At 40.4% G+C, this 15,677-nt stretch overlaps 1 protein-coding gene across 1 annotated transcript; it reads right to left on the bottom strand.

Annotated features, from left to right (window-relative positions):
- Positions 1-197: 197 nt before the first annotated feature.
- Positions 198-12,505, bottom strand: LOC139658334 (cation channel sperm-associated auxiliary subunit delta-like). The gene is given in 21 exon segments (XM_071536440.1): positions 198-372; positions 869-1,023; positions 1,603-1,789; positions 3,601-3,735; positions 4,233-4,318; positions 4,576-4,636; positions 5,037-5,095; positions 5,401-5,490; positions 6,130-6,243; positions 6,426-6,518; positions 7,067-7,147; positions 8,013-8,095; positions 8,270-8,356; positions 9,212-9,271; positions 9,274-9,367; positions 9,771-9,845; positions 9,963-10,082; positions 10,293-10,360; positions 10,929-11,043; positions 11,257-11,326; positions 12,444-12,505. Coding segments are annotated over 21 exon segments (2,070 nt in total).
- Between the last annotated feature and the right edge of the window lie 3,172 nt (positions 12,506-15,677).

The following is a 15,677-nucleotide window of genomic DNA, read 5'->3' as shown; positions in this document are numbered from 1 at the left end:
AACAGGAAAAATACATCAAACAACAAAATGGACCCAGAAATTCAACGGTGACTTGCCAACAGATGTTTTTTTTTAACAGTGTTCAAGGATTTTTCCTTCAAATCTGTGCATGTACCAGTTTGTGCGTTTTCATATTATGTCATCCATATTTGTGTGTTACTGTTTAATCAGTATCAGTGTGTGAACATCTCTGCCTCCTACTCTTGGTGCGAGGAGGCTCTGTTGACATACAAACGTTGGCAGAGGAAGCTGAGGAGCAGCAACACTACGGAGACGGCGAGGAGTGACGCTTTCAACACGCCTTGGGGCAGCGGGCGCTCCGGCAACGCTCCGGACACAAACACACTGAAGGTCGTAGTCAGCTCACACAAACTGGAGAGAAAGGGGCGAAAGAAAAAGTGACAAAGAGATATAAAGAGAAAGAGAAAGAGAGAAAGAGAGAGAGAGAGAGAGAGAGAGAGAGAGAGAGAGAGAGAGAGAGAGAGAGAGAGAGAGAGAGAGAGAGAGAAATTTTGATTAATTTTCAGTCAACACTCAGGCATTTGTGTGAAAGAGGTAGAAAAGGAAGTGTGTGGTTTAGGCCGAGTTTTCCCAGAAATCAAGGCACACAAGGCACACAAGTCTGCCAGTGTCTTATGTCAAAGTCAAGTAAATTTTATTCTGCCTTGCTGCACACTTCTTCCAGGTACAGTGGCTTCCTTTTTGTTTCGTTTTTAGATACCCCATCACAGCCACCACACACCCAGAGACACTATAACAAATACATTAACATAACGACCAAGATTGAACCATGCACATGAACTTTATCACTTGCGCTCAGAAATCTAAAAATACGTGTGCGCTAACCCTCACCCTAACACACACACACCTGTAACTGGGGTCCACTACGATGGCCTTGAAGATGTACATGGCGTTACGGTAGGGGAAGATGATCCTGTTGCGTCGTTTTAAGTTGAGGACCTGGTAGGGGACTGAAGGGTAAGAGAGAGGAAGTCCATCCGAACCCCTGCAACTCCTATAGTTCTGCAGGAGATCACAAAGGGGACAACTTACACACACAATGCTCCAAATAAAGACAATGACATAATAGACCCTTGTTAGTGATGCTTATGAGAACAAGCTCAACCTCTGTCACCTAGAATGGCTAAGTAACCTTTTTTGAGTTGTGCTGAAGTTTATTCTTTGCTCCTGGAATTGCTCTTTATTTTTCGGTTGTAGTTCTCCATTTAAAAGTGCTTTAATATTCTAAGTCTAACACTAGGGGCCTTGTGTGTAAATAGGCTCTTAACACCTTGTGATCAATGACTTGATGCAGAAAGATAAAGAAATGCTCTTCATATAAAAATATCATGGGTATATAAGCAGACATGAGGCAGTATTTGAAAGTTAGGGGAAAATCCTGCAACTCTCTAAAGTTGTGGATGGTAGGGAGACTACCATTACTCAATAAGGTGATTGCATTGCAATCACCACTCAGGCTTCATTCATTAATCTAGTCATCTATCCTATTCCTCCATCCTACCCTGAGTAAATAAATGTTAAGAAAAATCTGTGATTCCTTTATTTGTAATAGTTTCAGAATGTGGGAGAGTTTTCTCGTACATATCTGCTCCAGGCGGTGTGGGGGTCGGGATGGAGCTGCTGGGCCAGCTGGGACATCCAGTCCTGGGGCTGCGAGATGCAGTTTGCCTGTTTGGCTGTCTGGAGATATTGGTAATCGTTCTTCCCCTTTACCTCGAACATCACAAAGTCAACCTTCACTCGCTCCACAAATGTATCTCCATCCCAGCTGAAAAACAAAACAAAGAACCAGGCAAGAAAAGGTTAACAGCCTCATAGTGTAGTGGAATGGATATTAACATAGATCAACCATATTTGAGGGTAAAATTGTCTAAATAAAATACTCCAACATTGACTGATTGATTATGCATGTTTAAATATTTTGATAGAATAAATTGCTGCTTCTTTTATTTGAGATGATCTGGATGTTAAATCATTTCAGATTAGGTAAGTGCCCACTTCTGATAAACATGGCACTATCAAATACAAAATTAGATTGTGAGGGATTTCAAACAGTGTGACAGTGTGAAAAGGAGCAGATCATTCATACAGATCTGACAGAATATTGTGCAATTTGAGGGACGCAACATGCAGAGACTAAGCACACACAGAGTTCAAAGTCCTTTTGGCACCGAACTTGTTTCATTACATAAGCATACTGGCTTTTCACACTTGTGCTCTGCAAATATCATGTTTGCTATGCTCCTCATGACGGATTCATGTTTGCAGACTGTGATTCATCAATGAGAAGCACGGGGCTGACTTAAACCTGCAATAAGCGATTTCAGACCCTGTAACCAATCTTGAAACTAACGTGTGCTACGTGGAGATTTCCGTGAGACGTAATGATATAAACAAGTAGCCACACACGTGGACCAGCTGTGTTGCTGTTTTCACCTCTTTTCTAGAGCTTGTTGTCAAAGTTGGCCTGAGTAATGGCGAATCGATGAAGCGTTTTCAAGTAGTAAACTTGCTACCTACCTAGTCTTCACTTCTCATTGTGGGACATGTAACCTTCAGCGGGAGAAAAATCTGGCAAAGCGAGAATGGTAACCGGCAATACTTCTCCGTAGGTTGTTTATTTTAGCCATTTTTTAGCCATTTTAGCCGGTTTGTCCTTAAGGGCTTCCGTCGCCGGGTAGCTTTGCTGTGCGTCTTTACAAATGTGTTGCGTTTTCTGTCACCCTCTAGTGGTCAGAAAAAAATCGCTTAGTGTAGCTTTAAATCCACCTCTAAGTACTTCAAACAAAGACACAATAAATAGACAAACTACATCGCCACGCACCAGACCACAGTAAACTAAGTGTTGAATGCATTGGGAATATTTGAACAAACAAGAGGAGCAGCTGTTAACACTTTTGACATCAAAATATTTCTGCACAGGGCAGGGGCTCCAAGAGTATTCGCAGATTAGGTATTACTTATTAAGGTGAAGAAATACAAGTTGTTAAATAACACATTTTGCTCTTTTATGAAAGAAATGACCAGTGACACTGTGAAAACAACTTGCAATGAAAGCCAGTGTAGAAGTCCACCAATGTGCCTCTATCCTGCATTAATACTGCAGGGTTTTCTAAACAATTCCTCATAGGGGTGTAGCAACAGTGCAGCACCAGTAGAGCTAGCATGTGAAAACTGGGACTTCTACAACGGCTACATCTGCAAGGCTATGAACTGTCTGAGAAACCCAGACCGGATCTGTCATCTAAGCCAGCGATTCTCAACCTTTTTTATATTAAGGACCAAGGATATCAAGGAGATTTTGTCTCTCAGACCCAAATCTGAGAATCTTGTTATTGTCAGATATGATTTTGTCCAGAAATGTATGACTATCTGTCTTGTAGGTAGAGAGATAACAGAGAAACTATGATCAATACAATCATTCTTCTACATTCTCTAATTGTGTTAACTTCTTATAAATGAAATAATGCTGAAGTTTAACAATTCATCAATTTGCTGGAGACCCCCTGGAACCCCCTCAAGGTGGTCCCCGGACCCCACGTTGAGAACCACTGATCTAAGCTCAGCTAGTTGGCTCACAGTTCCAGCTTGGGGATCCAGGGTGTGCTGGTATAGGCCACGAGGGGGTAGAGGTTGTCTATGTTGCTGTAGTTGAAACTGGGGTTATCAAAGGTTGAGTCAAACTTGATCAGGTCAAATGTGTCTTCGAGACTCCTGAGAGGACAGAGGGGAAGAAGAAGAGAAGAGAACCTTAAACTTCAGAGGTTGAGTTTGGCCAGTTTAGGTTTTCCTGGTCATACACACTCCTGAAACGAGAGGAGAAGAGAGACAGAAGAGGTTACAGGCAGGAAAATGCAGAGAAGGAGGGAGAGAAGAGCAATAGGAAGGGAAAGAAGAGTTTTAACAGATGAGTCATACATTGAAGGCAGAGGGAAAGGTCGAGAGATGAAAAGGAGAAGAAATGAGTGAAAGAAGGTAGAGACGTAAACCAATAACCAAAACATTTTCACAGGAATCATTCTAAAATTTGGTTTCAATAAACAAGCCTATATTTTTCTTTTTGGTGCCATGAAGAAGCAATAGGCCAACATTATTCCTACTTGGAGACAACAATTACAATTATACAACAATTATACAATATACAAATGCTCATCTGCTAAAGTCAAATGTGATTCAAATAAATATCAACAAATGTAATACAGATATCTTACCACATCACCTCTTTGGACCATTTCAAGCTATGCTTATAGACTCTCAAACGCTTCCCTGGATGGCACCCAATGAAAACATGAGCTTTCTAGAAAGAAATGACAGATCACACGATGAAGGAACACAAGAAGGATGGCTAATTCCTATTATTTTAAAACACTTTGAAAACAGTTTCTAAATCATCTAAATAAATAAATAGATAAATAAATAACCAAATAACCAAGCCACCCATGTTAAATATGCATGCATACATAGAAGTGTAAGGTGCTTTGTATAATAGCATGTGTTGTTTTATTATGACAGTAATGTAAACCAGGTGACATATCGAGCAGTAGTGTTTAATACCGGTGGGTTGAGGTCCTTGCAGCCCAAATCCCCCATTAGAACTGCACCCACAGTGGACAGGCTGCCTTGATGGGTGATGCAGAACACACGCACGCACGCGCAAGCACACACACACATGCACACAGACATGCACACACAAAAGCAGGAAAGCACCCATGCACACACACACACACACACACACAAAAAGCATGCACATACACAAACATATATATAACGTATATTAAACAGACATACTGACAGCTGAGAAATGATCTTTTTTTGAGAAAAGAAAACAGGAGAGGACTAGAGAGAAGTAGAGAGAGAGAAGAGAACAGAAGACAGAAGTGAACAGAAGAGAACAGAAGAGAAGAAAACATAAGAGAAGGGAGGAGAGGAGAGAACAGAAGAGGAAAGGAGAAGAAAACGAGAGAAGAGAAAAAAAACTTAAGAAAACAGAAGAGAGAACAGACACCCATTCTTACACAGGTTTTTGGGTTCCACGTCTAATCACTTCCTTCTCGCTCAGCTTTACTTCAATTTCCTGCCATAAATAAGAGACAGACACATAAATTACACACACACACACACACACACACTTCCATTCATTCTCTCACCTTCACCTTCATCCTCACCACTACATGCCTATCCTTTACTCTCATCCTGACCTTAAGTTAACTCTAATTCAAACCACATCCACTAATCATTACAGTAAACTAACCATATTCCTGAGTGACTACCTTCCTGCATTTTCTATTCTTGTGGGGACATCTGGACCCAACAAAATACTACAAACATAGTTCACACACACTCACACACACACACACACACACACACACACAAGTGTACCAGTCTGTATTTCTTGTGTCCAGTCGGGGCGATGTCGTCCTCCACCACTGTCGTCTCTGCAGAGAGGAGCGTGGGGTCCGTCACCGTCACCTGTTCACATCACACAGGAAGGAGAAAGAGAGGCAAGATGAGCGGGAGAGAAAGAGTGAGGGAAAAGAAAAGCAAGATGGGAAAAATAGAAGATGGGAAGAGAGTAGGATGGGGATAATGAGGAAGAAAGAGGGGGGAAAGAGAGAGAGTGGGGGAGAGCAATATGGGGGAAGAGAGTAGGAGGGAGTTTAAAATGTGTTGCTGTTTCTTTGTTTTGGGGTGAGATGGTTTTATAAAACCGCTGGAGGGTTTTTTTTTTTATCTCCCTTGCACATTTCTTCTCTCTGTGTTTTTCATCACCATATCTTGTCACTGTGCATTTTTTATCGCTTTGCTTCTATGTTTTTCTTTCTGTGCAAACTAACCTAACTAAACAAAGCAGAGCTAATAAATGACAGGGAGTTATTTATTTCAGTTTACCAAGGATGGTGGACAGGCAAATTATTGTTTTCCCTCACCTTCTCCTAAAAACAATTGTTCACAAGGTGGATGTCTTTAACAGTTAATGCCCTTTTATGCTCTTAATTGTTGCAGTTTTTAATGCAGTTTTTCAGATTTTTTTTAACTATGTAAAGTGTCCTTGCGCTCTTAAATTGAATTTATCATTACTATTATTAAAAATCCATGCTCCCTGCTCACCAGTGGGAAGAAGGTGTAGTGTTGGGCAGGGTTGTAGACCATGGACAGGTGGAGAGATCCGCCCATATGCATATAGAAGAGCTCTCCGTCTGTACTACTGTAGAACTGCTCCACCTAGAGGCCAGAAGGAGAAGCACAACACATTGGTATTTAAACCCTAGATCAGGGCGATTGATTGATTCACTGATTGAATTTATTTAATAAATTAAAATACAATATAATAGCAAGCACTATAACTATCAGAAAAACACAATTTAGTCAAGGCTATGTCACACACTCCCACACACACTACTCACGGGACAGGGTTGTACAGGTGGCGAGGTGCGGCTGAGCTCTTGCTGGATGTCGATGGCGGTCTTGTGGAAGTCGTAGGCTATGGACTCCATGTGCTGTTGGTAGCAGTGTAAACTATGTTCAGTTCACAGTCATTCATGTTCATGCCCTGGTAACTTAGTAACTTACTTATGTGCCTATTTGTGATGAGTTCCACAGACAATAGTAACAACATGTTTTCTATGAGCTGGGATCCAAAGACAGAAAAAGATCAAGAAGAAGCACACAGCTGGTGATATACAAGAGTAGGGTTAATGATATGACACTGTCACCAGGAATGAAGCTGAAATTAATAAAATGTTTCTCATATAACTGACCAGTCTGTGCCCAAAATTCTGAAGTTCCATCCCTAATTAGGACTTTTTTCATATCATGATCTATTAACTGACAATGGGATGTCCCGGTGGTTCATAGACTGAAGTGCATACTATGTACTTGCAACAACAAGTGTTCGAATCCATCTCACAATATTTATTGCACCATCTCGTTTCACTCATAATTTTAATGTAATCAGAAAAATCTGAAACTTTATCGACAGAACATAAAAATAAGTATAGGGCTTATATTCAGTGTGACAATAATATTGCTGATAGTTTTGTGCTACCTTTCTGGCCCGGACCAGTGTCAGTTTCCCATGCTCAAACAGCATCAGGTTCTCCTGGGAGACATCCACTGTTGTGGACAACTGGGAAAACACACACACACACACACACACATTATTCAAGAAAACGTGAACACATGCAAACATAGGGACATGTGACAACAAACCCCAACCCACACACACAAGTCAATTTTGTCATATATTTTAGCACAATCAATGAATCTATCAGTCATTGTAGGGCTGGGTGATAATTCAATATTAACGTTTATCATCTTTCAGTAGAATCATATCTTGACACACAGTTCTGCTGTCTAAATTGATGACAAGCAAATTAAAAACTGACAAAATGAGGTATGTTAGGAATATTATTTGAATATTTCAGTTTTGTTTGACATCACACATGCTTCAATGGGATGAACATTAATTTGATTATTTAACATGTGATTTTGCATACATGAGCCATACTATGATATATATCAATATTTTAAAAATCCTTATGATTCTCACGATGTTGATTACAACCATATCGTCTAGCCCTTAGTCACTGTACAGAGCGATGGTATATCCTTGATTACTTCTTTTTTTTTTTTTTTAAAGATTTATTTTTGGCATTTTTTATGCTTTATTTGAGAGATATAGTGAGAGAGAGACAGGAAGGTATGGGAGAGAGAGTGAGGGGAGGACATGCAGCAAAGGACCACGGGTCGGATTCGAACCCAGGTCGCTGCGGGAAGGCCTGAGCCAAATGATACGCGCCCTACTCGGTGAGCCACTAGGGCGCCCCTATCTTTGATTACTTCTGCTGAAATTACACAGTCTAATCAATAGTCTGCAGGCCTTCCATGAATTTCCACCCTTTTCCTTGCCTGGTAGAAATGACACACACACACGCCTGCATATGCACATAAACATGTAGGCACACATGCAAACACACAGTCAGAATGCTCACCCTAACAGCCTGCACTTCTAGTCCAAGCCTGCCATAATAAACTGCACCGTCACTGGTCAGAACAGCTATGTCGCCTTTCTCATCTACCAACCACAACAGGACAACATGTGACAAGATGCTTACTGGAGTGGAGAGTGGAGTTAGTGATACAATATGAACACACGCACAGACACAAAAACACACATATCTTGACACAATGTCATGCAAATATAAAAGCATGCACACGCAGCCACACACACACACACACTCATACACACCTGTTGCCACCTGGAGAATGGTAGCATTGTGAGGTGGGATGGTTTGTTTTGGGTCTCCTCTCGGATACACAGGCTCAAGCACCACACCTAAGACCCAAAACATAGAGGAAATACAACTATATAACTGAATTCATATATATTTTATTTCTACATTCTGGACTTCCATTTCCAATACCTTTTTTTTTTTAATTATTTCTGTGGCTGAATGACCTGAGAGACACAGAATACATGCGTTAAAGTCGGTTCAGGCCCTTCTGTAGATGGTCTACCAACACCGAGGCCATCTACAGGAAAGGCCTGAGCGGTCTTTACTTCCTGCGAAGGCTCAGTCAGGTCCTTTAATGTCTGCAATAAGATGCTCCACATGTTTTACCAGTCTGTGGTTGCGAGCACCATCTTCTTTGCTGTGGTGTGCTGGGGCCGTGGCATCAAAGCAAAGGAAGCCAACAGGCTGAATAAACTGATAAAAAAGGCTGGGAAGGTTATCGGATCCAAGCTGGTCACACTGGAGGAGGTGGCGGAGGAAAGACTGCTGGCAAAACTGCTGGCGATTATGGACAACACCTCCCACCCCCTCCATGACATGATAGCCAGCCAAAAGAGCACCTTTAGTAGCAGACTAAGTCAACCCCGGTGTGTAAAGGAGCGACACAGGAGATCATTCCTGCCAGATGCCAACAGACTCTACAATTCATCTGCCTTTAAACTGTCTGTGTACTAACTTTTTTTATTTTTAACTTGTCAAGTATTTATATCTTTATTTATTCATTTGGTCACTTGATTTTTAGCCATCATAGCCTCTTGTGTTCTTATCTGTTGTGTTTTAATGTATTATGTCATCTGTGTGTCTTGGCTGCTATGACGACTCAATTTCCCTTCTGGGATCAATTAAGTTTTCTATCTATCATCTATCTATCTATAACACCCCCAAGGAATTCTTACCGTGGTTGGGTGAGTAGAGCAGCATGTTGGGGGACCAGACGATGAGGTGTCCTCTCATACAGCCGGTTGGACGACACGGACGCTGGACGGTGGGTCTGCCAGCTGGTGTTTAGCTATGTGGACCTCATAGGTCACTGACAGGTAGCGGAAGTAAAACTAGAGGGAGAGGGAGAGGGAGAGGGACACGCGCACACACACACACACACACACACACACACACACACACACACAAAAAGGTATACAGAATGACGCAGACAGACAGACTGATAATTGAGAAATTAATACTGTAAAAATACTACTCTAAATTAATACTATAGAAATAATACTGAAGAAAAAAATAAGAGAAGGTAAGAGACCATGATAGAATGTTAAAATGAACGTAACATATATAGATAGATACATAGGATAAAATAAGATAAGATAAGATAACAGAATAGAACAGAACAGAAGAGAAAAGACCAGCACAGCACCACACAGAAAGTCTGACAATTTATCTGCCAGAAAAGGAGAGCTAAAACATAATTGGGGACTATTTGCTGCTTGGCCGGGTGTGTCTCACCATGTTCTTCTCATTCCTGATCATTACCATGAGGGTCGACATGGTCGGCATGTTGAAAACGCCCATGATGAGTTCCTGTAAGTGAAACATCACACTATGATTTATAATTTCCAAAGTCGGCCCAAGGTGGAGGTACCTGGTACCTGGAGGTACCTGCTGGTATTCATATGGCTGCAGAGGGGAGATATTTACATTTGGTTTTGGCACCATGTGGAGTTTGGAGAAGTTGAGCCCTCCGTCATGAGACAAGTAGACCTGATGCTCTTCCAGCGGACTTCCCTCGTTGTAAACCAGAACAAGAGAGCTCACATCCTGTTCAACACAAACAAACACATATAGGATCTTTTACAACGTTGGAAGAACAATGCACAAAAAGGGAAAACCTTTAAATTGAAGATAACAGTTTTTAACATAATAGTCACTGCATCATCTGAAATTCAAAGAAACAAAAATACAGAACCAAAACATCAAAGCCTTTGTCGCTCTCCTAACACTTGTGCAGCTGACTGTATGTGACAGTACCTTGCAGATCTTATCCAGGCTGAAGCAGCAAGGCAAGGTGGAGACAGTAGAGACCGGGGCGGTCACTCCTGGAGGAAAAGACAAAAAGTGAAGAGAACGGCTAAACAACTAGGACACAACTAGAAATAAATAGACAGTGAGAGCATGGAGCTGCAAAAGGAGAATTTCCCTAAAGGATCAATAAAGTATCACATTATAAAATAAAAGAACAGTTTCTCAAAGTGTTCTTTGGTGTGGTGTTGGCACATTTGAAAAGAAAAAAAATTACCTGTGAAGGGATCAGCTGATTGTGAATCTCATTTGGGAACTGTACATTTTCTAACATTTTACTTCACTTAAATTATTTCTTCTCAATTAGGCAGATTGTATTTTAGGCTGGATATGCCATCTGAAGGTTTTTGGTGGCCAAAGACTTTTCATATTTCAATTTTCTTCAATGGAGCTAAAAACCCATTGCCTGCTGTTTTATAAACGTTTGTTAGAGGACTGTGGGCAACATTTACATCAACTGATGGTTGGAATTTAAAATACTTTGCCTTGACTTTCCTTGTTCATTCATGCAAGGAAAGGCTGAGTAAGTCAAAGGAGGACAGGATTGGAACAATTTGAACACATTATTATGTCTTTTGTCCAGACCTTGTGCAGCTGTCCATGCGTTCTGCGCCAGAGAGAGAGTGTATGGTTTTCCATCAATAACAAAGGCGAGGCTGTCCGACACAAAGGCTGCTGAGCTGACAGACCCCGTCAACTCCTACAAAACACACCAACTGTTAGAAGATTTTATACATGTATGACAACACTGAGGTGTGAAAATAACAGAATTTCCATTTGGACCCATTTGTAGCACAGCGAAATGATTTATGATTGAAATAGTATTACTATTAAACTCAAAAAAGGGAAACTGTAAATAAAGTAATTTACACATTTTTCCAAAGCAGAAGAATGAGTTGATAAAAACACTCACATCAGCGCCTAGATAGAATATAGGATAGGCCAAGTCTTCAAAGAATGACAGCGTAAGCAAAACTACTTTCCTGGAGGCACAGACATTACACACAGACAGATATGGGTGTTAGGGATAAAACAAAGCACTGATCAAATGCACACATAACTCATGCACAGAAAACACACCAACATTGGCTTTCTGTTTAGCTCCAAGAGCAAAAAGTAATGTCTCTGCTGTCTCTTGCCCTGGTCACATACTGTATAATTAATGAATGACAAAAAATGCCCCATTTGCAGTAGCTTGTAGATCCAATCACATAACTACTATAAATTGGTATTATTCCTATAAGTAGTAGAAATAGTAGTAGTAGTAGTAGCACTGAATATAATTGTGATGATTTATTTACCCCAGGTAAAGTACTTCATTTTGATAGCAGTGATTCTGAACCACAGTGGACTGTTTCTCCTCATAATGCAAATGTATCTTGTTCAGCTAAAAGAAAGAAGAAGAAGAAGACGAAGAAGAAGAAGTAGAAGAAGAAGAAGAGGGAGTTTAGTTTCATCTGTTTTCATCTTATTTACTTCTAAGTTTCATCTTCATTTGCACAGCAGTTCATCCACATGTTGTGCAGGCCCAACTCCATACACACACATTCAGACCCCTGAGACGTTTACATTCAGGTCAGAGCAGAGCACAGTGACATGTCTGCACTCCTGTATCCCTACAGCCACAGGGTTTACTGGCTTGTTCAAGAGAACAGCAGCAGCACTGGGAACCATACAACAGATATATGGATATATAGTACTGACAGAGGGAAATGTTTCTATCCAAATTGATAAATCAATAGCTATTCAATTTGCTGTGGGGTGAGGAAGAGCAATGAATTATCTGCCTAGAATTAATGTAAAAAAAAAAAATTGGTCACCCTTATGGTCACATCTGGTTTTCACACTCCTGTGTGTTGGTACATGGGAGTCCTTTGTTATTGAATTTTAATTTACATTACATTTTACATTATACTCTAGGCCTATTTCCCTGCGACGATTTCTAAGCATTTAATCAGTTTGCACACAGTATGACAGTATGAAGTTTTGAGAGTAATTCACAGTTTTCAGACTGTTGAGTCAGCGGCGTTAGCACAAATGATAAGCCTAGCTGCAATGTGGATACATCAAGCTAACAACAGCTTACAACTTAGCACTGACCTTGGGCACAGAAGGCGCTTTAGCCGCTCCATCTTCATGTTGGACGGCGAAGGCAGAAACATGGGGTTCAACCCGTGGGCTGTTAAACTTACGGCGCCGTGAATGAAATATAGAGCTACGGATAAAAAAAGAAGAAAAACATAACACTAGAGAGTATATAAAAAACTACAATGAAATATATAAGCAAAGGCACCTTAATGTGCGACAGGGTATCAAACGTTAGCTAGCTAGCAATGTTAACTACGCTAGCATACGCCGTTGCTAAGGCGACGAAAAGTCGTTGCAACCGCCTGTAAGTTAATGTTATCAAGCATATATTGAACAACGTTACCTTATTTGACCAAAACTAAATGCCAGCACAAATACAATGGAGAACATTTTTAAATCCATTCTTCAAGCGGGACTAACGGCAGAGTTTTGGCTGAAGTGCATCTACTCTAGAAATTTAAAAAAAAATGCCTCTAGAACGTTGCATGGCGATGTGTTAAGTGCTAGACTGCGAGTCATGGGGGCTGGACACCGTGCATACCAGGGCCTGCATTGTTAACAGAATTGAATGGGGTTTGTGGTGGGGCTATATTTTTGTTTTCTCCAACCGTTCCATGGCCAGCTCAACATTGGCTCATAACCAATTGCCAGGTTTTTTGGTCTGAATTCCTTAGCTTATCATGAAAGACAAAAGAAAAGAAAAAAAATCACAAATCACATTCTTTATTTAGGCTGCAGATCACCCACATTCAGCATTATTTTCCTGGTAGGCCTAAAACTATTTAAAAAAAAATTTTCGCAAATCATTGACATTTATAATAAGCGCCACATTAGCTTCCCAGTGACTTTATATAATGTTGCATGCTTTATGGCATGTTAGTTCTTGTTGTTTGTTGTTCTTGTAAAGCAATTGTCTCATTTCTGCTGTGTTTCTGCATAAGAAGAAAAAGGAAATAAGCATCAACTGTAGGATATTACAATTGCTGACATGGCAGATTATAAGATTAACACAGGCATCCCCAAACCTAAAATATAGCAAATACAGTAAAGGCTCTTTTTGTGCCAGTGCTTTAAAGCAAACTGGATTGCTGGATTGCTTTGATTGTTAATAATAGTAGGAAATAGTCCAGTTGGGACAACACCAAGGCTTGAATTACCTCTAACTGAATTTTGTGTCAGAAACTTTAAACATCTTTTCATAACCACCAGGCTGTTTCCCATTTTAGCAACTACCTATTTTATGTACTTTTTCCACGATAACTAAGATAATTACTAGGAGCATGGTTTCTTGGAATTGGTTAATCAACACACCATTTATATAAAGATCCAGACATGGTTTCATGCTAAGAGAGTGATTTGTACCAAATACAATGCTGTTTGTCTTAGAGACATTCAAAACTAATTTATTGTTCCTTAGTCATTCAACCACTGATTGCAATTCAATATTTAAAGATGTAGTTAACTCACTGGCTGTAAATGCAGACATGTTGAATCATCCACATACATAAAAATAATAGCCTTATTTAAAACAAGTGGTAAATCATTAGTGAAAATAGTGTACAGCAGTGGTCCAAGGCAGCTTCCTTGAGGCACTCCACACTTTACAGTTGTAACCTCCAAATAGCTTCCATTAAAACAGTTTAGCTTTTTATCCATAAGATTGAACAAAACCATAACACTGCAATTTTTTCCAATAATAACAGATGATCAATAATATTAAAGGCTGCTGTAAAGTCAAGCAGTACAGCTCCCACTATTTTCTTCTCTTCAATCACTCTCATCCAGTCATCAGTCATTTGGGTCAAAGCAGTAGCTGTTGAATGCCCTTCTCTGTATGCCTGTTGAAAATCAGTGATCAAATTATTCATAGAAAAATGGCATTGAATTTGTTCACTTACGTTTTTTTTTCCATTATTTTACTTACAACAGGTAATAAACTTATAGGACGACTATTAGATCCCGAGAAAGGTAATTTTTCAGCAGTGGTATAATTTTGTCAGTTTTCCATGCTTGTGGACATAAGCTCTTACTGAAATTCTGATTAATGATATGGCAGATAGAGCAATTAAAACAGGACCATTTTAAGAAGTTTCTCATCAAGACCGTCAACCCCTGGTGGTTTAGGCTACCTTTTGCTTACACTTACTTAAATTAAAAATTACAAGCTGTGCAGCTTTGGGCTTGGTTCGGGCTGCCCACATGGCCACCATCTCACAGCTGATATGAGCCCGCTGTGGGCAGCCAACAAGGGGACCAATTTTCAGCCCACAGTGGCCTCACAAGGGCTTGTTTGCTGGGTATATATTCATAACTTTAATAGGATACAGAAACGTACACAGGCATAGTCTGTAAACTGAAAATTTCCAGAGCTGCATATTAATGCTACATGTAGCTAGTTAACTACAGAAATGCTAGCTTGCTTGCAAGTGACCTATTTAATAGGCAGAGAAAATACACTAAAATAGACACCGTCTGCCTGTTAAAGTGTCAACGGATTTGTAGGTTAATGTGATCTAGTTTAATAGATGAAGCTAGCCTCCGCTAACAGCCAGCTAGCTGTGTAGCTCAACACTGGAAGTAGAAGCGGTGAGTGGAAGATGCGCATTCACGGAGTACCAGAAATTACGGTTCTTGGTGGCTATGAAAGAAGAATGGACCAAATGATTTAAAATTTGATAAACAAAAGAGGACTTTTTGACTTTGTGCGATGGCCAGAACATTTTTCTTTTTTTTCCCTGTTTTTTTTCTAATGTACTAACTTAGCTGTATCTCTATGGTAAAGTGTTTTGGGGCCCCATGGCGTCACGTGACTTGCAATTCCGAGCTTGGCCACTAACCAAAATCGACGCACAGCCCAGAGAGAAAAGTGTCGACGATGGACCACCGTTTGCCCGAGGAGTCATTTTTGTTAAGTGGGTAGCTAACTGCCTCACAAAAGGTCCCTCCCAGAGTAATGCGTCAACTGTTCTTAATGAGGACTTAAACATCATCCATAAAACTAACTTAGATGCATGGAAAGAGTAAATGCATCATCTACTACTGGTTGATTGAGGCAAAGTTGCTTTTAAGGCAGCAGATTTTCCACAAGCTTTAACATATGCAGTGAAACCAACCAACGTCTGCACCAACAGCCGTTGAAGTCAGTTGAAACAACCGTCACAGCGACGGCTTGTTTCCGGGGAGGTTGTTGTGCAGCGGTGGTGTTCTTGAACAGACCTCTCGTTTTCCGTCCCGGGAAAAAATACT

The sequence above is a fragment of the Centroberyx affinis genome, unplaced genomic scaffold, assembly GCF_046629955.1.
Source record: "Centroberyx affinis isolate AG114_WGS23_722 - 3 ecotype Tasmania unplaced genomic scaffold, CSIRO-AGI_Caff_v1 ptg002871l_1, whole genome shotgun sequence".
NCBI lineage: Eukaryota > Metazoa > Chordata > Actinopteri > Beryciformes > Berycidae > Centroberyx > Centroberyx affinis.
Note: the sequence above shows the minus strand (reverse complement) of the source record. Positions and strands in the feature narration are given on the sequence as shown.